Below are 23744 nucleotides of genomic sequence, written 5' to 3' on the forward strand. Positions count from 1 at the left end.
AATCTTGCCTTTAACTTTTCAGCTCAAGCTAATAAAGCTCAAATAAGCGCCATGTTCCACATACTCTATATTTCATACAAGTTTAGCTAATAAGGGTTTTTCTTTCATGTTTACGAATAATATTGCATTGTTCAACCTACCGTTTGCATTTAATCGTCTAAAATACTGATATTTTTGGTTCATACTATGTGTAACCTCAACCCGTCTATCCACGATTCCTACTCAACCGCTGCATGAAGCATGCTCGAAACGAATTGAGTCTTACGTCTATTTCGCCCTCCTCAAGCTAAAATACGGAAACGATGAAGCATCTCAGTCAAATCTATGTCAAATACGGCGCATCCTCACCTCATCAAATTTGTAAATTTCCTGATAGCAAGAAGGGGACATACATTCCCGAACGCACCGTGTTTTCTCAATCCCTTCGAAGATCGAACAACGTGTGCTCTGATCGCAGGCTGATTCGTACTCTCGGAATGCTAGTTCCTAACGATTATAAATGAACACTCATTGCTTTTATTTTTCTTTGCACAGCAGCAAACTTACATTTTTACTCGTCTCCTTATAATCGTATTCTGGAAATTGGAATACCACTTTATTAGCATCACAGATAGCACGTGGCACGAGGAAGGCTACCGAAATGAGGCACCAAGTTTGATAGTATAATTTGAGCATTATTATTAAGATTTTTAAAGCATTAAGAAAATTTCGATATAAGGACACACAACATTAAGAAAATCCTGCAGATTGACGTTTTTACTGAGAACTGATGGGGAGAAACCGGAGAAACAAATCAAGGACGAAGAAAAATATGCGCCTGCGCGCCATCATGTGTTTCGATATTTATTTGAACCGTGTATGATTTTCAGTGACGGGCTCTACAGGCAAAGCAGTCAAAAGTATCGATTGTCCATGTTGTTTTGATACTCGAAAAAAAGAACGGTTGATGTTCCGCACCGTGATTCGTTTATATTCAAAATTGTCACTTTTTAAATTTTTCGAATATGGCCACCCTTACACCAGCCGAATCCGGTGAGTTCATTGTAAAGAATGCTAAATTCTTGAAAGTCAATGAAGATGGGATCAAGAGCTTCGTCAAAGAGGTTAGTACCTTACATAAAAGCGTTATCAGTTAGAGATTATTCTTTGTGCTCCGTACAGGTGATAGCAGGGATTCAATCCAAGGTGATTGATGTCGATAACTTCTCTCAACATGAACACCATCCAAAGCCGACCGATCCTCATGCACCCAACTGGATCTTCCTGATCGATACGCTCAACTTTTGCTTCTGGACCCCGGGCGATGCAACCAAGTGGAAGGTGAATGAGCAGACCGGTTACTTTTCCCTTTGTGCTGCAATCAATCGTGCTTTGAAAGAGGGAATTGACATCACAAATCCTTCGTACTATTCCAAAATCACCTTAGGAGAGTTGGAGAAAATTCTCCGCTCGGATGATGGACAAACCAAAGCTCCACTCTTGCCGGAACGCGTTCAATGTCTCCACGAAGTTGGGCAAGTACTGCTGGAGAAATACGAAGGAAATTTTGAAAACTGTGTTAAAGCTTGCAACAATTCGGCCGTAGCATTGCTGAAATTGGTTACGGATGAGTTTCCATGTTTCCGAGATGAGGCAACATTCAATGGCAAGCGAGTATCGCTTTACAAAAGGGCTCAGATTTTGGTTGGCGATTTGTGGGCCTGCTACCGAGGCGAAGGTCTGGGACGTTTTGATGACATCGAAAAAATTACCATGTTTGCCGATTACCGAGTTCCTCAGGTGCTGGTACATTTCAAAACACTAGAATATACAGACGAACTGATGGATGTTTTGAAATCGGATAAGATCATGGAAAATGGATGTCCAGAGGAGGTTGAAATAAGAGGTGCCTCGATCTACATTGTCGAGCGGCTGAAGGACCTTGTGACGGAGGAACTGAAGGCGAATCATCCAGATATTTCGACGAAAAATGTGAATGCTGTTCTGTTGGATCATTTCCTTTGGGATTACCGACGCAAGCACGCATCTGAGTTGGAATACATCCCGTTCCACAAGTCGATTAGTGTGTACTATTAGGTGAGGGCATAAGTTTTGGGTATTTTTTTTCTTTGAATCGCCTTACCTCAATAGCATTTAACCAACTCTTGAACAGCTACCTAATACTGTAATAAGAAAAAAATAAATTTATAGAACATTGCGTCAAAACACGTTCTTCTTCTTTTGCATTACGACGTCTCTTCTGGGACTTTTACTTTTATAAACTTAGGCTCTGAACCATTTGGTGGATTATTTTAACTTTTGGTTAAAATTTGACAGATGAAAAGTTATCGATTAACCCTGCTTTCCGAGCATGGTTATTTCTGACAGACAAGAAGTTAAATTTTGACAACCGTGGCTCGAAAACCGGTCGATCGACAGCACGGGGATTTTCGAACATAGAAAATAACTTTCGAAATGTCACTTTTAACCACGAGTTAAATTTAACTCGGCAAATGGTTCACAGCCTTAGGCTGTGTTCCATTTGGTGAATTTTTACTTAAATTTGACAGATGGAAAATTTTCAAATAAACCTGCTATTCCAGCAGACTTAGGCTCTGAACCATTTGGTGGATTATTTTAACTTTTGGTTAAAATTTGACAGATGAAAAGTTATCGATTAACCCTGCTATCCAAGCGTGGTTACTTCTGACAGACAAGAAGTTAAATTTTGACGACCGTGGCTCAAAAACCGGTCGATCGACAGAACGGGGATTTTCGAACATAAGAAATAACTTTCGAAATGTCACTTTTAACCACGAGTTAAATTTAACTCGGCAAATGGTTCACAGCCTTATTTCTGACAGACAAGGAATAAATTTTGACAGACGCTTTCTCGAAAATCGGCCGATCAACAACAGAGGGATTTTCGAACATCTTAATTTATTTTCGAAGTGTCAAATCTAAGTGAAAATTTTCCAAATGGAACACAGCCTTAGTATTTTTTTAGTACTTTCACAGCTGTTAATTGGAGATTGAATGTTGGCCCTAGTGGTGAAAGCAAGAACCGCGGACAAACAGACATAACATGAGAATATTCACGAAATGGTTGGTTGAAATTGATATCTCATTTTACTACAATTATGTAAAAAATAGACTAATGTAAACCTTATGGGGCGGGGGGGGGGGGAGGGTTGCATTGGGCCGCACCATAAATTTGGTTAAAATATCTTAAAATATAAAATGTTACGTAGTTATTATGAGTGCACTTGGTTATGATCACAATGTTATTCTCGTATTTATGGCTAATGATTGTGTGTAATTCTCGTATATCCACATAAAGTGTTTTTAAACTTTTGTTTGTTTGTGGACATCGTGTTTTTGCTACTTTGTATGACACTTAACTTTACAGCATTATTTAAATAAAACAACTGGTTACACAGAACTCCAGGAGTTCAAGAAACATATTTTAGCCATAATTTTCTGCAAAATTCAAGATATTTGCATCTATAAACATTTTCCAATTTTGGTGCAATGTCACCTCTTAGGCGCAATGTCACCCCGTTTTACGGTACCGTAGCTGGTAGTACCGGCACCTGTGGCACTCATAGTCAACTTGCGTTTGACCTTTAAGGCCCAAGCGCAATGACGGCGGAAGCGGAACGGCAACGGCAGCGGAAAAGCCCGATCTGAGTAAGCCTACTTGTCGGATTGAAAACTAGTTAGAATCAAATCGACTTCGGTTAGGCATCTTGATGTCATTAGTGACAACTGTCAAACTTTCCGTTTCCGTTCCGCTTCCGCCCACATTGCGTTTGGGCCTTTACACACTATCGCCATCTATTCAGCGTACTGCCCACCACAGTGTACTCAGCATATGGCGGTAATGTTTTACAGTGAGAAATATTCAATGTGTTATCACCGACAAACCGACATGAAACTTAACTTTACTCTTGATCGAGAATCCATAACGGCGAATTCAAATGTGTAGCGATCCCATCTGTCAAAACCATAGATAAGAGATGAACTAGCCTATGGCTAAAAATCTCTATAATAAAAAAAAAAAAAAAAAAAAAAAAAAACCATAGACATTTTTTATCAAGATAAAAATAATTTGCCCGGAATAGATTAGACACGAACCAACTCATACATTTTGTATGTGTGTGCGTGGCTAAGATAAACATGTTTCACGAACACAGCGGCAGATGTCAGTTTTTGGGATTTTATCAGAAATTTCGTTGTAATTTGTATGATTATTCATGTCAGTTTGTCGGTGGAGATAGAATAGCACAATGTTGGACAAAGTTGTAGAACAACTCATTTTGAGCTACTTTGCCCAGGGAAGCAATTGTCTTTCGCTAGTGGTTCACATTTTATACATGATATTAATAAGTAATATGGGTGACTCCTGATAAATCTGGTTTTCAACAATAATTTTATATAAATTTCTCGTAAATGGTATGTTCAAGACCCTTTTGTTAATTCAACCGATTTTCATTAAAATGTACGCCCCTTTCAAAAGATAATAAAACGAGCTGTTTTATCACCGACAACCGACATGAATGACCATAGCAAAAACAATAAAATTTCTGACCACAGCACACTACTGACATTTGGCTCCGTGTTCGCGGGGAATATTTAGCTAAGCCATGAACCCGCATGCAAAAGTTATGAATTGGCTCGTGTCTGATCTATTCTGGACAAATTATTTTTATCTAGATCAAAAAATCCAATGGTTTTGACAGTTCGGATCACTGCACATTTGAATCGGCCTCACCTTTCCGAAAGTGGTATTTGTTTGTGTGGGCGTACTTGGTTCGCGTGTAAAGGGACTTAGAAAGTTTGTTTAAAAATGCTTTTGTGCCGTTATTAAATGTTATGCCTGAATTTGTGTCAACCTCGAGAAAATTTGTTTCCTTGGTTTTTGTTGGCATGCAAGTTGTCTGTAATTTATGCTATGTTCAAACTAGGGAGTTACAACATTTTTTTGATATTATTTTTCTTATCAAAATTGTTAAAACATGTTACATTGCATTAGTTATCTGCAGTAATTATATATTTGTATCGATATGCAAAAATTGTAATTTAGTGGATTTTCGGATATAACATATTGAATTTATTCTCCATACCTATTAATTTTGCAAACGACTATATTTCCTTGACTCGATAGTTCTGAACTTGACTGCCCTTGTCAAAAGCAATAGCACAACTTTCCACCTTTTTGTAATGCGGTTCAAAATACTTCCTGCTTCCAAAGGAGTAAATGCGTTTAAGAATGTATTAATAAATAAACCACTGCACATAAATCAATAATTTCAACACAACGAACGGCAAAAAAGCGACTCGCTTCCTCCTCGAGAAATAGTTTCTACTTTAGACATTTTGGTATCATATTACAGATTTTAAGAACAATGGCACTGATTACTTTTTCTGATTGACTTTGATCCTTCTCCCCGACTATTTTTCCTTCAAATTTTCAAAGAACTGTATACTACTTCGCAGATGACCCGGAGCAAACACGGGACTGCTGGGTCGCTCGGGTGACGCATGGCCACCTCCTTGCACCTTGTGATCATCCGTCGCATTGGTTCTAGAATTTGAATTGCAGTTGAGAACGAGATTATCGATTTCTATTAATTTGTCAACATACTTCAACTCATCTCGAATCTGCTTGGACAGACTGCGGGCCGTTATGCTGTGTCCCGGGGCCATCGGAACAAACGTCGGTGGGTTATATGCTTCCACTTTCATTCGGCGGATTTCACGTATCTCCTCCGCGGCACTGATACTACCGGTACTGCAATATATTCGACGGTTCTTGTTCTGGACGTACGGCATTCCGGTGCGAGTGTCCTGGTTTTCCTCCTCGTGTAGCATGTCCGACGATTGTCGAATGAAGTCCTATACAGTGGTATCAAGGTCAGGGAAAATTAATTCGATCTTCTGATTAAAAATGCGCTATAGATGATGGATAAACAGTGATGACAAAAGTTATGCTAAAAGCTGTCAAGCGTTTAGTCACAATCGTGAGGCTTTGTATCGTTTAGAGTTTTGTGAAGATGGTGCAGCATTAATGTATGTTGTGAAAATCATTTGCTCTGTTAGTTACATTTGTGTGGTAATGGAGGGCATACAACAATCGACTGGTAATTTGCACAAATGAACTATTCTACACTTTGAATCGATAAGCAAATGAATTACCTTGCGGAGCTTGACCTATATTTCAATGTGGTTAATATTTTGACGATTTTTGCAATGGTTCGAATGGCATTTGTCGCGTGGAACAAAAGAAATTATATCAAAATCATAATCCCGTGAAGAACAGAAGCATCAAGGTGCGATTAAAAAATGACCCCACTCCGGTTCTCTCAAATTCTGGGACCCCCTTCCCCTTCAAGAAGAGACGTCATTTTGTAATCGTCCCCAAACATACGCACACGCACACTCAATTTTTTTTTTTTGAATTTTAGATAGGGTGGAGAACGGTTTCAGCCCCTCCAAGACCCAAGCACGGGGTCTTTCTAGAGAAAATTAATCAGAAAACTATATCAAAAAGACTATGATGTGGGATATTATGCTGCAACAAATGAGCATTGTAAGCTATTGTTTAATTCATGCTTAGAATAGAGTTTTGAGGGGGCCAAAGCCGTTCGTCATCCTATGTAAAATAACTTTAGTTGGTTGATTTAAAATGTTTGGAATAATAGCTTCTCATTGATAGTTTTCAATGATACAAAACTGAACGGGTGCACCAAAAATGGAAAAACTTGTCCAATTTACCAAACTCAATCCATCCAAACACTTCACTCAAAGAATTGAACTGTTCTTAAAACGCATCGACCCTTACCTTTGGTTTATGAAGCGGCTTCGGCACTGCATTGACATCCTGCTGACTGCTGCTATAGCACTTGGCGAGCTCCTTAACCGAGGGAAGCACTTCCATCACTTCCTTCTCGATGATGAAATCATGATGGATGGGTGCGGCCCTATTGGGCGGATAATCGATGTGCAAGGACGAATGGTAATGGCTGGTAGGCTGAAAGTATTGCATTATAACTTACTATCTGCGACTTCAAACACTTGACTAACTTACATGATGAGGTAGATCTCGAATTTCCGTCGACGACTGGGAAAGTGAGGATGACGCAGAAAGATTGCCCCCTTTGGCTGCGAAAGGCTTTTTAGGCGAGAAAAATTTGATCGTTTCCGGCGATAGAGGTTTCATCTTGACGAGATGAGGTTTCAGTAGATGACTACGGTCTATAGTGGGACTGGAAGGAGGTTCAACTATCGGGTCCGGTTCAACCGGTGTGGGCATTCTGACTTGAGGAATAATCCCGATAATTTCTTCTGAAATTAGTTCAGTCTCTTGCTGCATCAGACTGTTCAATTTGTTCATTGTTTGCTCTTCGTCTATGCAATTCACTACACCAGATTCGTCATTAGTTGGAGTCGAGGGAGGTGTCCGACTTGTGTCCTTTTCACTACCGATAGCATCTCCATGAATAACTTTGCTTTCACCTGTTCCGATCTCATAGATCCGAGTCACGTCCGAGTCTTCACTGTACGTTAGACTATCATCAGGTCGTGACGTCATGCTTAGTTCCGAAGAGGATCCCAACGAACAGGGAGTGATGGGTTCGTCTGTTGGAACGAGGTAGACCTCCCGATCCTGTGTACTGAGACATTCCACTTTGGTGCCTTTCTTCAGGATGGGATCACCTGGAGCAACTGCAATGGGTCGAGCCGCACTGTCACTGTCCTCCGATTGATTGTTGTTGATCACGTTGCCACAGCTGTTGGACTTTACGAATGGGATTGCACCAGCTGGACGCAGGTCATTCCCGTTACTGTGGGTAGGGCTAGTTGGTTGATCCTGTTTCTGTGACAGCAGTAGAGACTGGAGTTGAATGTGGAAAGTGTACATAGGTCAGAATAGGAATGAATATGAATTGAAAGAGCTAGGGGAATTGTTAGTGAAATTTGTTATTATGGGATAATTAGCCACAGTATATCTATACTTCATGTGAACAAGTGATAAACTAATTTCGGTAAGGTGATTTGACTTCGAAAACGTTAGAGATGTTTAATTTTTTTATATTCTCATTTCCAAAGTTTAGCAATACATTAAGTGTGTTCTGCAAGTTGTTCAATAACATGTTTAGTTTAGTTTACTTTATTATCGAGATTTTCAGCTGGTTCGTCTCCTATTGTGTATGTAGGGGAAATGGCTCTAATGTTGGCCTATGTCATTGAGACAGCACTCATGGATATTTTTGGTCGCTATTGAAAATTTAGTCCATTGCTGAATTTATGTATGGGCCCAAATTAGGGGCATTTAGGCCGACATTACATCCATTTAAACCTAGTTGTTTCTTTGGGAAGCATTTGTTTTTTCTTTATTTTTTTGGTATTTTTGTTCCTTATCGTAAAATATCAGACCCGTATTTTTTTATTGTGACCATTTCCGGTGGTTCAAAAAGCGATTTTTTTCGATTTTTTTTTCAAAAATTTATAACTTTTGAACCAAAGCTCAAAATATAACATCAGGCGTAACATTTGATAACGGCACAAAAGCATTTGCAACAAAAATAGAAAGTTGAATAACAGCTTGAACTTAATCAAGCAAACATATGTTTCTTTAGCTACAAAAACCTTTGAAATTATTTGACCTTTTGCAAAACTCTCATCAGAAATCCTTTGGAATTCTCCTGAGAAATCCTTTGGAATTCTGTGCTGAATTCCATGAAACTTTCTTAAGGATGTAGTTTAATTTCTTCAGCATTTTTCTTTATTTATATCAGAACACGATTCCTTCGGCATTTTTCTCGGATCTTGCCTAAACTTCTCTTGTGAATCTTCCTCAGTATTCATTTGGAATTATTATCAGAAAACTCTTTAAATTCTGTTTATATATCTTTTAAAATTCTCCTTAAAATTCTCGTTAAAATTCTCCTCACAATCCACAAACAAATCTCTTCAGAATCAACTAGGAATTCTCCTTGAAGTTCTCCTCACAATTCCCTTGTAATTCTTCTAAGAATTCGTCAGGACTTAATCTTAGAATTAGTTTGGGATTCTTGTCAAAATTCCGTTAAATTTTCAAAATTCTATAAAAATTCTTTAAATTGTTAGAACTCTGAACACGTTTCCAAGCGAACACAATATTCCTGGGACTGTATTTTTTTCCAAATCTGGAATCTCGAAAAAGAATCAGGGATCTAGAAAAATTTTCAAAATCACGATACTTTAAAAAAAATGTCTTGCGCCGCATCAAGTTCAAAATTTTTAAAACAATTTCTTAATTTTATCTAAAATTCAGTAAAATGGCCCATTCAGCCCGATAGCGTTCGGCTAACAGGTATAGGTAACAGGATGCTCTTTAAAACATTTTGAAAAGCCTTTAATTAGAAAACAGCGAATTCCATAAGAACCACTTATGAATTTTAGCCACAAGAAATTGATATCTTCTTCTTCTTCTTCTTCGCATTTCAAGCTTATTGCATATCGCATATTAGCTTATTGCGTGCTCTCAACTTAGTGTTCTAGATGCACTTCCACAGTTATTAATTGAGAGCTTTCGATGCCTCTACCATTTTTGCATTGGTATATTTAATTGTGTGGCAAGTCCAATCATGCACTTCTATGCCCAGGGAAGTCGAGAAATTTTCCAACCCGAAAAATTCCTAGACCGGACCGGGAATCGAACCCAGTCACCTCCAGCATGGTCTTGCTTTGTAGCTGCGCCTTTACCGACTGAGCTAAGGGAGGCCCCAAGAAATTGATATGAATTTCATAGATTTGCCTTATGAAAAATAATCAAACGGAGCAGACTGGAACCGAATCATGGACGTTGAGATTACGGGTCCTGTGTCTAGATCACTCGTCTGTCAACGCTTGAGTAAATGAAAAGGCTAAAGGCGTATGGACCTTTTTGACGTTTAATCATCTTTGTCTATCTAGCACCCATGGATGAATGGACGGTTGTTTCCCCACTAATCTGTTTCCCTCTTGCTCGCACTCGTTCGCTTTAAATGGTACAGTAGTGTGCGCCGATTAAACGTCAAAAAGCTCTATAGGAGCTACCTTATGTTAGACGAAAATCTTTCATAAGTCGTGCTTATGAAATTCATATGTGTCGTTAATAAGTCGAGCCTTATGAAATTCTGAAGTCTACCTGCCTCAGTGTATGACAGCCTCGGATCGTCATTCGTAACGTTCCTCGTACGTACAACAAGCAGTCCGTCAAACTGCCGATTCGTTGCAGCTGTCTGTGATTTTTTGTTCGTATGTCGTGAGACTGTTACTACACTATCAGTGTGACGCCGAAGCTCGTTCGGTTGCTATCACGTTCGTGCTGCCCATTCCAAAATTTGCATCCGATATTTTTTTAAGCAGATCAGACATTCCGTCATCCCGGCGAAAAAAATAAGCCTACTCGACACCAACCTGACTTCTACCAAACCCCAACCCGATGTTGGCCCAACATTGACCCGACATAAACACAGAATTGACAAGACATCGGCACGATATTTGGCCTACGTCGATCATAAATTGACCTTGCATTGATCCAACATCGGGCCGACATGTCTGTTCGGGATCATGGGATAAACCTCAGCCCATGCCAGTTAGCCCATGCATTATCTGTCAAAAAACCCGAAAACGTATCTATTGTGCGTCGGCCTTTACCCCATGATCCCGAACAGACATGTCGGCGGTTGTCGGTTTGTGAAGGCTGTCATGGTGACAGAAACATTGAAAACATGGTCATAAAGAAATGTATAAATACAGCCAATTCGGTTCACCACGTACGATGATTTTAGCAAAGCGGGTATAGATGCGACTGTTCTAATACAGCTTTCATTCGTTCGTGCGTGCGCTGTTGCCAATACACTTCGAATTCAGATCTGAACGTACGGTAGCAAGCGGTAGTAAAGCACACAAAGCAACAGTCAATTCAGGTATAAACTAATTGTCGCGAGAAGGCACGACTCATAGAGTTTGGTAAATTTTCTATTTCAAAATAAATATTGGACTGAAATTATACTTCACAATTTAGAATGATTTTTACATAAAAAGTCAACTCCAATTCAAACAAAAACAGGAATATCTATTACGCTATCACAGGTTCCCAAATCTGTAAACAAATTAAACATTAAATGAAAAAAAGCTGTTAAAACATAAAAAAAAAGTTTCACAACTGTAAGGGAACTGGAGGTAAAATTAACCTTTGGGGTTTTTTTTAGTGGAACACCATAACATTCCGTAAATTTAAAAGGCTATCCCTCCACGATGCCTCCATTGAAAGGCCTGTGTGCTAAATTGATGATCAATTTGCACTTCATTCGTAACATTTTTCATTCATCTTTTTGTTATTTTGAATAAAACCTGAGCTAAAGATCGGTTTTGAATGAATCAATTTAATACATGATTTGTAGTCTCTTAAGAATCTTCTCTGAAAATGTTTGGTAAAGCATTTCAAAAGTTACAGCTATATTTGTATGTGCAATTCTAACCGTGCACAGGTTTTATTATATTCCTAGTAAAGTTCTCCTTGGCTCGACTGGCACTTTATGCCTGCTTTCATCAGTAATTCTTCAAATACTTTCACAGCTGTTAACTGTAAGCTATCTTGAATACCCATACGACAAATTTGTCATGAATATAATATACTATAGGTTAATGTCCCTAACGTCTGCCTAAATGTCATCAAAATTGGATCCAAGCTTAAGCTTAGAAGTGGGACCGTTTAGTTCAATTTTTAATTACGATAAATATTTGAGCCATTTCCCTTGTTTGATATCATTACAGCCTATATATAATGCAATATCATATAGAATCATTATACCAAACGATTTTAAATTGCCTTACTACTTGACTAGCCTATTGGTCCCAAGCAAATCGATTAACGTATCCCATTCTAGCTAAAATTCCAGTACTACACTATGTTTGTTTTGATTTGCTATGGAAATTTGACAGATAAAATGAGGGGTTCGTGGATTTTCATATGTTTCGAGGGGTCCATCGAATAGCTTGGGATTGAAGATAATACCAGAGCTGAGCCAAAAAGTTGAACACGTTTCTTCGGGACCTTCTAGTTACCTATATGATTATATTACGTTCATATTGTAGCATGGCTATTTTGGTACACGGGAAAAAATCCGATCTCCGAAATGAGAAAAATAACTCATGATTTCATGAACAAAGCGTATTTTCGTGTTATGAAAATACACCATGAATAATATTCATGATATCATGATATTCATGATATCATGATATTCATGATATCACACCATGAATAATATTCATGATATCATATTCATGATATCATATTCATGATATCATGAGTAACGCACTCAAGATTACCGAGTTAAAACCATGAACTAAATTCATGAATTTATCTTCTAGATTTTAACCATCATATGTAAAAAAATAAAATAAAATAAAGCCACAGGCTGGATTCAAACCAAGAACCTTACGATCATTAAACCCATACGTTGATCACTAGACTATCAGGAAGGCAAAACGCGTATAAGAGATACCTATGTAGTGCGGTAAACATGGTTTTCCAGGTAATGCTTGAAGCGGTCATGATTCCGCTGCATTATGAAATCATGAATTTCCATAACGAAATCATGAATCATTGTTATGATTTCATGGGATGGCATGTTTTTTGATTCCATGATTTTTTATTCATGAAAATGATATCAGATTTTTTCCCGTGTTTGAATACATTATCGGTAAATTTTACTTGAAATTACATTTATGGAAATTGATATCAAGAAAGGTTTGAATTAATCATAACATATGTACTGAACGCATAATTAAAAAGAGGACAGTTGATAATTGAATTTAGAGCATTTTCACGCCAACTTACGAATCGATAAGATGATGGCGAATTCGATATTTTGTGAATAAATCACTGCATGAAAACATGACTTCAAATCGGAATAACGTCTGAGCCAAAGTTATAGGCAAATAGATGGCTATCGCATAAAAAATACATGGTAAAAAAATCCACATTTGGTCAAAACAATCTGATTTTTATAATTTTATAAATTTTTTATGATGTGCTCCAGCCCTTTTCACAAGATAGTGCAGGTTACATCCCACTTGCTGCAACTTATTGTGACGGAAGCGTGCCACTTGAGTTACGTTCAGAGCATATTGGTAACATGATCCGAAGGTTTGTAATATAAATTTTAAATTTTAGTGCTGAGAAGCGGAGTTCTAAAATATTGAATCAGTATGTACATCACAGAAACAATTGCGCGCGAAATTCGGGGAGATATTAGGAGCTGTAGATGAAACTCTGATGGGATTCTTCTTCTCCTATGATTTGGTTAAATTTTCGATTACAACAATGGTTAGTATTATTAGAAGACGTTCGCTTGGAGAAGAACTAGAAAGCAAATTTTTACATGATCCCAGTGTAATATGATTTCTGTCGCTTTTCTAAGATTATTAGTTATGCATATTTAGGACGGTGTATGACTGTAGAACCGTGTGAATATACATTTACCGGTGTCTGTTTATTTTTGTGTAAATGATATCTATACCGTCACCTCTAGACTACGGACTTGAACAAAATTAAACATGGTTTGGGTACATGGGACTTACGCTAGAACATTTTCACGAAGCTAATAACATTGAGCGGGTGGACTTACCGGTTGGATCAGGTCTGAAAATGATCACTGACAGTGTTTCTTTGGTTGTGTTGTGTTCTGTTCTGTTTGTGTGTACGTAGAAAAACTGTTTGGTTCGTAACGATAACTGTAAAATTTGCTTTTATTCTTCACCAATTGATCTTCTAATAATCACTAAACACTGGTCTAAAGCAGTATTATTTTATATGTTGGACATATTTACATGCATAACTTATGATTGCACTATGGTAGGTAATGGGAATAAATGGATATCTACTTATAATGTATACTGTTTAAAAACCTGTATTCCTAATAAAGACTTGTTTTGGCACAGTTCCCTAAACTTTCAAATATAGTTTCAGCGCTAAACCACCACCGTTATCATTTACTGATATTGGATCTACAACTACTACTTCTATTCACGACCGGACGTGAATGTTCTTCCGTTGGACTGCGAACACTGGCACCTCGGCGCAGCGTTCCCAGATCGGTAAATACGGTTTCCACTACGGGACTGACCTGCACAGGAATGCTAAAGAATCGATCATACTGCTTTGTGGAAGAACTGCGGGGAAGAGTGCGGATTTTTTCTTGTGGCTCGATCGGTTGTTCATTTAGACATACAGGGTTGGACGATTCATCAAAAATGGGGTTCAAGACAAACTGTCGCGTAGAAGAGTTTCTAGCACGGAAACTGTCTCGCTTGAAATTGCTGTGAAGCATTTCCTGCTCAAATTGAGATATGACACTTGCAGGGATATCAACCTCACTATCCGCGTTGGATGAGGCTTTCGTAAAGTAACCTAGATCTACTGAAGCCGGACGTGGAGAGGCTCGGTTCTGTCTAGGAATACTACGTGTAGATCGGAGGGACGGTGGTGGTTGAGGGGAAACCGATGTTGAAACAGAGGTTGGTCCACTTTGTGATGGAGTATGATCGTTGTTTAAGAACTTGTCCATGATGTAGGAATTGGTTGTTAGGTAATAGGATTGTTGACTCACTTTCTCGTCGTCGGTACTGTGCGTTAATTGACCCGATAGATCCGGTGTCTCCTTTCGCGATCCACAAGCACGCTTGGCGTCATTTATGTAGTAATCTCTACCGTATCTGTGTGAAAGATTCAATTTACATAGCTGAGTACTAAGGTTGTCACAATATTTCTTACCTTTGATATCGATTTGGATTGCTTCCAACCACGGATTGCAACGAACGATCCTTCTCAGCAGTATCATCATCATCCTTGGAAGCCAAGACGAGTTCAGGTTCATCAGGCACTTCCATGGTCGGGGATGTGAGAGCTCTATCTGCCAACCGATCAAAGTCAAACATACTTGATTTTCTGTTCGACTCTTCCAGCCGTTTCTGTAACACATCTGGAGAATACGGATTGTTGGCGATAGGTGAAGCGTTCCGCCATTTCAAGTGCTCACGCTCGGCAATGGATCCTAATGGTGTGATCAACTGTAATGATCGATCTTATGATATTGTACTAGTTCCCACTTACCAGGTATAAGCTTTTCTTCCTCTCCGGAATCGTCCGTGGAACCATTGGTTGTCGTTGGAACGTGACCATTGGCCAGTTCCGATGGTTTCTGTTTCTCCGGTGCAGATTGTGCTGGAATTTGTTGGGATTGAGATGAGTCTGGTTCTTCTATCGAAATAGATGCCTCCGAGAGGAAGCTCGGCGGTTGTTGATCATTCGAGTTGTTAGTAGTATCAACAATAATGGTGAGGTTAGTGTCACTGTTGTTAGTTAAAACACAAACCGTGGCAAGCGGTATTGATAGCGAAGAAATCTCCGGATCGCATTGATTGAGTTCGTCAACTTTCTCCAGGATCTCTGGAGGTGGTGGTGGTGGAAAATCAAATGAATCATTTGGATGATAAACGGTTTCCAGCTCCTCGACAGTAGAGGTGGTCTGCCGTTCGTATGAAACTTGTGTCAAAGCTACTGGTTCTGGTGTAGGTGTGTGCTCAACAACGATCGCTTCATTAACAGCGTGTTCTTCTGCACTTGGGGTAACCATTACTACGGCATCAACGGTGGATTGTTCTACATTTTGCGTCATCAAGCACTCGGCTTCTTCTGCTATGGGAACACTCTCTTCAACGTAGTCTATATTACGTAAAATGTGATTGTATTTTGCTGTTCTAATAGCAAATTCTTCCATAGGTGTGAGTAGTTTTCCCGAAACAGGAACGTTGCCTTCATTGGGTGGAATTGCTTGTATAGGATGATCCTTGCATGGTTTGACATCACACTGGGAGGGATCCTCGTTAGCTGCACGCAGTTCTTCCTGGAAGAGCTGTAGAGCATCAAGGTTTTCAGGTGTTTGTGGCTTTACTTCTGTTTCAGTCTCAGGTGACTTTGGAGGATAAAGAATACCCTTCAGCTCCTCGCAGTATTGTCGCATCTGCTGTGTCACAATAGCGATCGGAGTAGAATGGCGTCTTTTTTCTGGAGTAGGGGTTCGGCTTAAGGAAAACAGTTGTTCTGAGTCTTGTAGCTTCAGCTGTCCGTTGGAAATAGTTGATTTTTCGTCTGTGAGAGCAGAATAAGATTCTTCCGGACTAGATGCTCTGTCGACAGATCCGGCGATGGCTTCCGTTGACGTGTCCGTCGGGCTAGATGATCCAGATTGACTTGGTAAACCGTCATTCGATTTCAAATGCTCACTGTCGGACTCATCTAATGCTTCAGTGGTACCTAGAAGAATGTCAGGCGGATTAGGCACTGAACCAGGAGTGGGACTGAGACGCTCATGATGTTCAGAGTCTGTCACGATTGCTTCGCAGGTTTGAGTTCTTTCGGGAGGCTGGTTTTGTGGATCAGAAGATTTCTCGAGGTTTTCTGAAGTTGTAGTTTCGATGTTTGAAGAGGAAATTAGTTCATCGTCAAGTTTTACAGCTGAATCAACCGAGGTAGTAGGACCAACAACATCTGCTAATCTTTTGTCACCAGTGTATTCATGAACAGTTAAAGCGTAATTTTGCTCAAGATCAGAAGTGACTTCGTTCTTGTTCAATGGTTCGTTTGTGGTTGTAGCTTGTTCACATTGATCTGTAAGTTCATTAGATGGGTCAGTGTTCAACGTTGTTTTATTTTCTGTGCTTTTGATCGATTCAGGTTCTGTAGAGGTGAACTCAGACGTAGAAGAACTGAAGGTTGACTCTTCAGAAATGGAGTGTAAAAATGTAGCTTCGGGGTTCTTAATTTCATCATTCGAATCCACACTGAATGTTTCTAGGTTCTCACAAGGTTTCGAGATCTGTTGTTCGGAATACAAATGAGCATTCAGAACATCGGACACAATTTTTGTTTCAACGTTCTCTTCGTTTTTAGGTTTTGCATCTTCTGTGTGATTCTGTTCTAAGATTATTTCTTGCGATGATAATTTCTGATCCAAATTCCGATCTGGGTCTGTTTTGGAATCGTTCTTGGATTCAGTATGATTCACGTCAAGAGTTGGTTCAATTTCTTGTGGTTTCTTGTCTTTTTCCTGTGTTCCTGTTTCTGAATTTGATTTCTCGAATTCACTTTCTTCATTTCTATTATTTTCTTCAAAAGCTGTAGCGCAAGAATCTCTTTGACTTTTATCGCCCTTTACTTCCATCGTAAGTTGAGCTGATATTTCATCAAAGTAATAGTTATTTATAGAGTCATTGCTGGGCAAAGGTGCACTTTGTAAGGAAGGTGAATGCAATGAACCATCTGTTATTTGATCGCTGGCTTGTATGCCCCCCAGTAGATCAATGCATTCCAACGTCTTTATTGGACTTGATTCCAATTCCACATTTTGTAATAGAGCTGATTCTGCAGTTTCTACCGCAGTATCAGAAACAATAACAAGTTCTTCAGTTTTGGCTTTGGTTGTTTCTAAGCATACTTCCGTAGCATGCAATAAAGTTTGTTGAGGTGTTTGTTCAGTGATTTCATCTATAAGATCTTGTTTTTGGTGATCTGATTCAACTAACTTCTCTTTCAATCCATTATGAGTTGAATCGTTAAAATCTATATCGATCAAACTTGAATGAATTGTTGCAGATTCCGCAGCAGTTTTGTCATTTAGTTCTGGATTTTCCACATATTCGAGCAAATCAGGATCTATGATTTGCGTAGGATTTGCAATGATTGGCAAGCATTGATTCTCTGGTTGCTCGTATTCAGCTTTCAAGTCAATGACTTGTGTTTCAGTTTCATAGCTAAGCGATACGTGCAACGGTTTTTCAACGCCTTCTTCGATCAGGGTGGTTTGCTGATCCTTTGGATCTTCAATGGTTGCTTTGTCACCTGCTGATTCTGTCGTATTTGCTGTTTGTTGCTCAAGTATGTCTCTTGTTTGATCTATGGTTAGCGAATTTTGCAATGATCGATCTTTTTGTTCCTTCATTTCTTCCGGACTGGAAGCATTGTTATTGAATGCTACTAAATCATGCCCCACGTAGATTCTTTCGTTTCTGTCCATATTTTCTTTCTTTTCCTCAGACTCCGGATGATGCTGTTGTTGCTGTCTCAGTTCCTTCAACTGCTCGGCAAACTCCAACTTACTCTTGTCGCATACGTAAACTGCTCCCGAAGATGCTTCGTTCAACTCTAGCAGCTCCAGGGATGGTTTCGATGTTTCGTCTGATTCTTGTCCCTCATGGCCGATGTTAATCGAACTAAATTCCTCCTCCCTGTAATGCCGACTGCTTTCTGCGGAAGAATCCAACGAATGTTGCGATGGTAGGCTATCCAACATCAAACTGTTATCGGTGTCGGCCTCTGCTGTGGTAGTCGCACTCGATTCATTCTGGGAGACGGTTTTGTAATCACTTTCATCAGCCGTAGAAGTCACACTGTCGGAAGGCGATAGGATCGAACGGAAGGCTGTTGAAGCGTTCGATTCCAGGTCTTCCTCTGAAATAGACATTAGCGGAGGTTTCATGGAGCGTTCGTAAACTTCCGTTATGTTAAGGGCGATCGGGTGTGGTGATAGCGGCTCAGCGGAAGTTGGAGCTTTGGGATCGGGTTTCCTGATGTTGTCTAGGATCGTTGTGGTTTTGCCTTCCAGGTGGGTTTGATCAGGGCTAATGCTAAGGTTAAGATTTCTGCTACGTGGATTACTAGGGTTATCTACATCTACTTCGGATACGGTTACATTGGGTTTAGTTTTGTGTTCGGTGTTATGTGGTGCTGTGTGTGATCAGTTTGTGGGGAGAGTGTATAGAGTAAGAGTGTTAGTGTGATTGCTAGAAAACATTAAGCTTTATATTTTTTCTATTTATTATTTGTTGACAATGGATAAGCTCGTGAAAGCGTGCTATAGAGGGTTAACTAGCAGGTTTTCTATCTACGTATGTAACAGTGAACTGAAATACACGCTTACCTGTTTCTATTGGGATTTCTTTTCGGTCACACTCAGCGGTTGGTCTGTCGACTGGGATTGTTCTGAAAGTTTCGAGAGAATAGTTTCATTGATTAGAACATTTTTCAGTCCTAAACACAAGCAATGTTCACGAAACCCAACAAGACAACATTGAAAGGTAAAGCACAGGCACAAGCTGTTTGCTAAGCTACAAGAAGCTTGATTACGTCAATTCTAATCTCACTTACCTAGCGATACCGATTGGATATTGTACATTTCCATCGGTGTCACTGTGCTTCGGAGCATTTTGGATAAGTTCCTGCATGAGTTTGACGTCATCTGTTTCCACTTCATGTTGCTTGACTATATTATTGTTTTCTTCCACAAGTACCGATTCGGGACCGAACAGGAACGAATTCAATTCACTATCCACCAATGTCGGATTGGCAGCTTCCGTTTTCTCCGAACTGGGTTCGATACTGATAAGGTCGTCTACCAGATGATTAGAAGTTTCGAGTGGAAAAGATTGTTCCTTCAGTAACAGATCATTCTTGGCTTCCGAGAGAACCGGCTCATTGGAAGCGATTGAGTTTATCGAAATTAAACTGTCCTGGACATGGTCTTCAAGTGATTGTTCTGTTTTCCTAGTGGAACTACTAGGATCTGTGGTAGTATTCTTATGGTTGCTATCTGAATCGTAGTCCTCAACATCGGATCCAGCCTCAGAAAGATCACTGACTTCATCAGCATTCTTATCGCCGATCAGAGCCTTAACTTCTTCGGTTGGAGATGGCACCAGCATGGCAATTGAAGATTCGGTTGCTTTCAGCTGTCGTTTTTTGAATAACCAATTCTCCTCCCAAGTTCCATCGGTAGTGTTTGATTTGAGGGATAGTAGATCATCCTCAGGGCCTGATCCCGACCCTGTGGTATCTGACAAATCCGGCAAAGGCACTGTATGCTTCTGGATGTAGTCACTCAGATACGACTCGTCTGATTCTGAAAGCGACCGGCCATAAAGATCTTCCTTCAACTCCTTCTGTTTGGAAAGCAACATTTCGTATATAATGGGCGTAAATTGGAAACATATTATACTACTTACATCCAACGACATCTGTCTTAGGTTGGCTTCGTTCAACAGGCTTTTACCTTAATGATTGCAAAATGAAAAGAAAACAAAACATTCTCCATTGTAAGTATATATACCACTTCATGGCACTAGAAAATCTGGATTTTAGAGATCCCTATAAGGAAGAAAGTTCAATAAAGCGCATCCATCTCAATAAAGGGAAGCAAGTAAAGCGTCATTGCGAAATATGCAGAACCATAACCTCCACCCTCTTTAGCATTTTGCCAATCGCAGTAGCCCACGTCCTTGAAGCGTTTAAATTTTGACCAGTTTTTTCTTTATTGATTGTACAAAATAACAAATCACTGCGTAGCTATAATTACATTACAACCCACGCCCATGAAAGACAAGTTTGCGAAAGTCTCAAAATCAATCGAATTTTCTACACATGGCGAACCTCAGACGGTGACAACTTTAATGCAATTATTTTTCCCTTCCACTGTTGTCATTTGGGTTCAGTTTATGACTTCCAGACTTTGGTTATTTGGTTTACCTGTCAGGGCCAAGAGCGTCAAGTTTCGTACTTCCTAGTTTTGGTGTACCATATTGTAATTCAATAGTGAATAAGCATGTAAGTATCGTAATTAGGAGAGTATAAAATTTAAGAAGTACCGGTACCTCAACTTGTCTAATCTATAGCTAGATATGTAGATAGCAAAAGAAAATCGAAGGGGCGCCAGCGCACGGCCTTCTACGAAAACATGATACTGAACGACGCGAAGAGGATTTACTCGCAAATTTTCTAGTCTCAGCATGCCCTGTGCAAACAATGGCCAAAGTAGGCTAATCTTTCTATCTATAGCCATGGACATAGCGTTCTTTAGATTTGCTTGGCAATCGAAATATCTTGTCTTTTTTTCCTTTCAATCAATTTTAAACCGAGAATATATACAAAGCTCTCAAAAGGCCTCAAAATTTATCCACTGCAAACCATCAATCTGTAAGCGTATCACACCTTTGCACAACTAATAAAATTGGTTTGATTACCTCTGATCCAAATGGTGCTAGAACGTAGAATCTGGTATCTTACATGCGTTCGATGAAATCGGTAAACTCTTTGTCGGGTGTCTACAGATCAGTGTTTGTTAGTATAAGATTCATGCAATTCTAAATAATTATTCCTATTGAACCTACGAAACTTTTGCAACTTATCACATTAATATGGAACATTTTTACACTTTAAACATATTTGAACAGGACACATTTCAACAGAGGAGGACAACAATTGCCAGTGTAATTGATTTGGGAAAAAGCTTTCCCACACACTTACCAGGAACTTTGTTATGATTGATGTCGAAGGTAGTTCCGGTGGCCGGTGCTGAACCCGCCGATGTCGCTCCGGTCGTCGGAGGGCCAGCTTTGTCCACTTCCGGTTGCTGCTTCGTTGGCTGCTGCTCCACGTGTTCAAAGTTTTGCGGATTGCGGTAGTTCTCTACCACCTAGGAGAAAATATTCACACACAAAGTATAGATAGATGGTGCACAGTACTATGGCCAGCACGGTCATGATCAATTCAACCGTATTGACACAGAATTCTTCGATTCAGTATGGTTCACTGATGTGATGTTTCGCTAGGGTACAAGTTAATTAAATTCTCCTGGTGGTGTGTTCCTTGTTATCGCAGAACAAAATCTTTAGATAAAATAGCACAGGGAAATAGGAATATCGCACTTCATAGGCTATTTTCGCGTCTGGAACTGAGGAAATGAACGTTTCAACGGCACGGAGGTAATATTTGGACTGAAACGTTCCACTGGAAGGTAATGGCTCACGGTCGTCGATTTTTTTTTAAATCGAATGGGAGGAACCGCATGCGAACTGAAGGAAAACAAACTGGAAATAGGTGAGCAGAAGACGTTGCAAATGTGGTCATATGGAATCCTTAGAAGTTCAGTTTTTGTATGTTTCGTTCGGTTGCAACCACACCGAGGGGTCTACTGAAGGTGTACGACTGTCTTTTTCAATGCGTAATTATACGCAGAACATGATATTCCATGCAATTTTATTCATAGTAATTTTATGGAACATGAATTTGGTCTGCAGTGCTATTTTTTCTCTAAAGCACAAGATATATGCACACCAAAAAATTTTGAATTTTACTGGCGATGTAAGCATCCATGCATGCAAACATTCATACATGTAAACTTCCTTTTCACGTAAACTAGCAACTTGCAAGAAATGTTGCAAACAAAGTGGACAGTTGCATACAATATATGGGATATTACATGACATGTCTCATAAATTTACACGATCTATAATCTAAACTTGTATGATATATGACGCTCCATTTATGTGCATCATAGTAACGGAAATTTACACTACTTTTTTTTAGCTGTGTGGTTTCTGGCGACATAAGGGGTGATACGGTCAAAATTTGGTTTGCCTTGAACTGCTGCTCGCCCTTAGCAGTTTTTTTGGTCTTCTTTAGGTTCCGCTTGACAATAGCCCAGTATTTCTCAATTGGGCGGAGCTCTGGCGTGTTGGGAGGGTTCTTGTCCTTGGGAACCACCTGCACGTTGTTGGCGGCGTACCACTCCATGGCCTTTTTACCGTAATGGCAAGATGCCAAATCCGGCCAAAACAGTACGGAACAACCGTGTTTCTTCAGGAAAGGCAGCAGACGTTTATTCAAACACTCTTTCACGTAAATTTCTTGGTTGACAGTCCCGGAAGCTATGAAAATGCTGCTTTTCAAGCCACAGGTACAGATGGCTTGCCAAACCAGATATTTCTTTGCGAACTTTGACAGTTTCATGTGCTTGAAAACATCTGCTACCTTTCCCCTTCCTTTTGCCGTATAAAACTCCTGTCCCGGAAGCTGCTTGTAGTCGGCTTTGACGTAGGTTTCGTCGTCCATTACCACGCAGTCAAACTTCGTCAGCATCGTCGTGTACAGCCTCCGGGATCGCGCTTTGGCCGTCGTATTTTGTTTATCATCGCGATTTGGAGTCACTACCTTCTTGTAAGTCGATAGTCCGGCTCGTTTTTTGGCTCGATGCACGGTTGTAGACGATACACCCAGCTTATTTGCGGCATCTCGGAGAGAGAGGTTAGGGTTTCGCTTGAAACTACCGGCAACTCTCTTTGTCGTCTCAGCGGCTTCCGGTTTTCGATTTCCCCCCGATCCAGACTTCCTGGCTGTCGACAAACGTTCCCCAAACACTTTAATTACATTTGTAACGGTTGATTTGGCAACTTTTAGCGATTTTGCCAACTTTGCGTGCGAGTAGCTCGGATTTTCGCGATGCGCGAGCAGAATTTTGATACGCTGCTCTTCTTGCTTGGACGGCATTTTGACAACTGAAGAGTGAATTCCAAAATCAAAATAGGAGCAACATTCTACACACACACACCTTCAAAATGAGGGGTGTTCAGGTTTTTTTAAATGCAAAATTGAAAGAAATACGTCAAGTTGATATTGACCAAATTTTGACCGTATAACCCTTTACATAGGTTAAGTGAGCCAGTTTTTGGCCCAGGAGTTTTTTCTTCCTTTACCAAATTTGTTTCCATGCAAGGATTATATCTACACGAATAATAGCATGATAACTTATTTGAAATTTGAGTTAGGCCGCAGGGCCAAACATTGGAGAATTAGTGCAATAACTGGATCACTTATCCTAGTCCCTAGTCATAATACGATC

At 39.7% G+C, this 23744-nt stretch overlaps 2 protein-coding genes across 2 annotated transcripts in view; one reads left to right on the top strand and one right to left on the bottom strand.

The window, feature by feature from the left end:
- Positions 1-956: 956 nt before the first annotated feature.
- LOC135699516 (queuosine 5'-phosphate N-glycosylase/hydrolase-like) lies at positions 957-2102 on the top strand. The gene is made up of 2 exons (XM_065219794.1): positions 957-1103; positions 1162-2102. The coding sequence occupies exons 1-2, from the start codon at positions 1005-1007 to the stop codon at positions 2074-2076; spliced, it is 1014 nt and encodes a 337-aa protein (XP_065075866.1). The 5' UTR covers positions 957-1004; the 3' UTR covers positions 2077-2102.
- Positions 2103-5108: 3006 nt separating this feature from the next.
- LOC135699580 (titin-like) overlaps positions 5109-23744 on the bottom strand; it is an 89153-nt gene continuing 70517 nt past the window's right edge. Inside the window, exons 7-18 of the mRNA XM_065219857.1 lie at positions 21371-21539; positions 20074-20120; positions 19220-20010; positions 18993-19054; positions 15128-15238; positions 14789-15068; positions 14625-14730; positions 7070-7876; positions 6824-7012; positions 6178-6192; positions 5627-5877; positions 5109-5566 (exon numbers count right to left, since the gene is read on the bottom strand). Coding sequence (XP_065075929.1) covers positions 5434-5566; positions 5627-5877; positions 6178-6192; positions 6824-7012; positions 7070-7876; positions 14625-14730; positions 14789-15068; positions 15128-15238; positions 18993-19054; positions 19220-20010; positions 20074-20120; positions 21371-21539 — 2961 coding nt within the window. The 3' untranslated portion in view covers positions 5109-5433. The remainder of the gene's footprint in view (positions 5567-5626; positions 5878-6177; positions 6193-6823; positions 7013-7069; positions 7877-14624; positions 14731-14788; positions 15069-15127; positions 15239-18992; positions 19055-19219; positions 20011-20073; positions 20121-21370; positions 21540-23744) is intronic.

This window comes from Ochlerotatus camptorhynchus, unplaced genomic scaffold (genome assembly GCF_037179485.1).
Source record: "Ochlerotatus camptorhynchus isolate MF236.1 unplaced genomic scaffold, CSIRO-AGI_Acam_v1.1 ptg000112l, whole genome shotgun sequence".
NCBI classification, from domain to species: Eukaryota; Metazoa; Arthropoda; class Insecta; order Diptera; family Culicidae; genus Ochlerotatus; species Ochlerotatus camptorhynchus.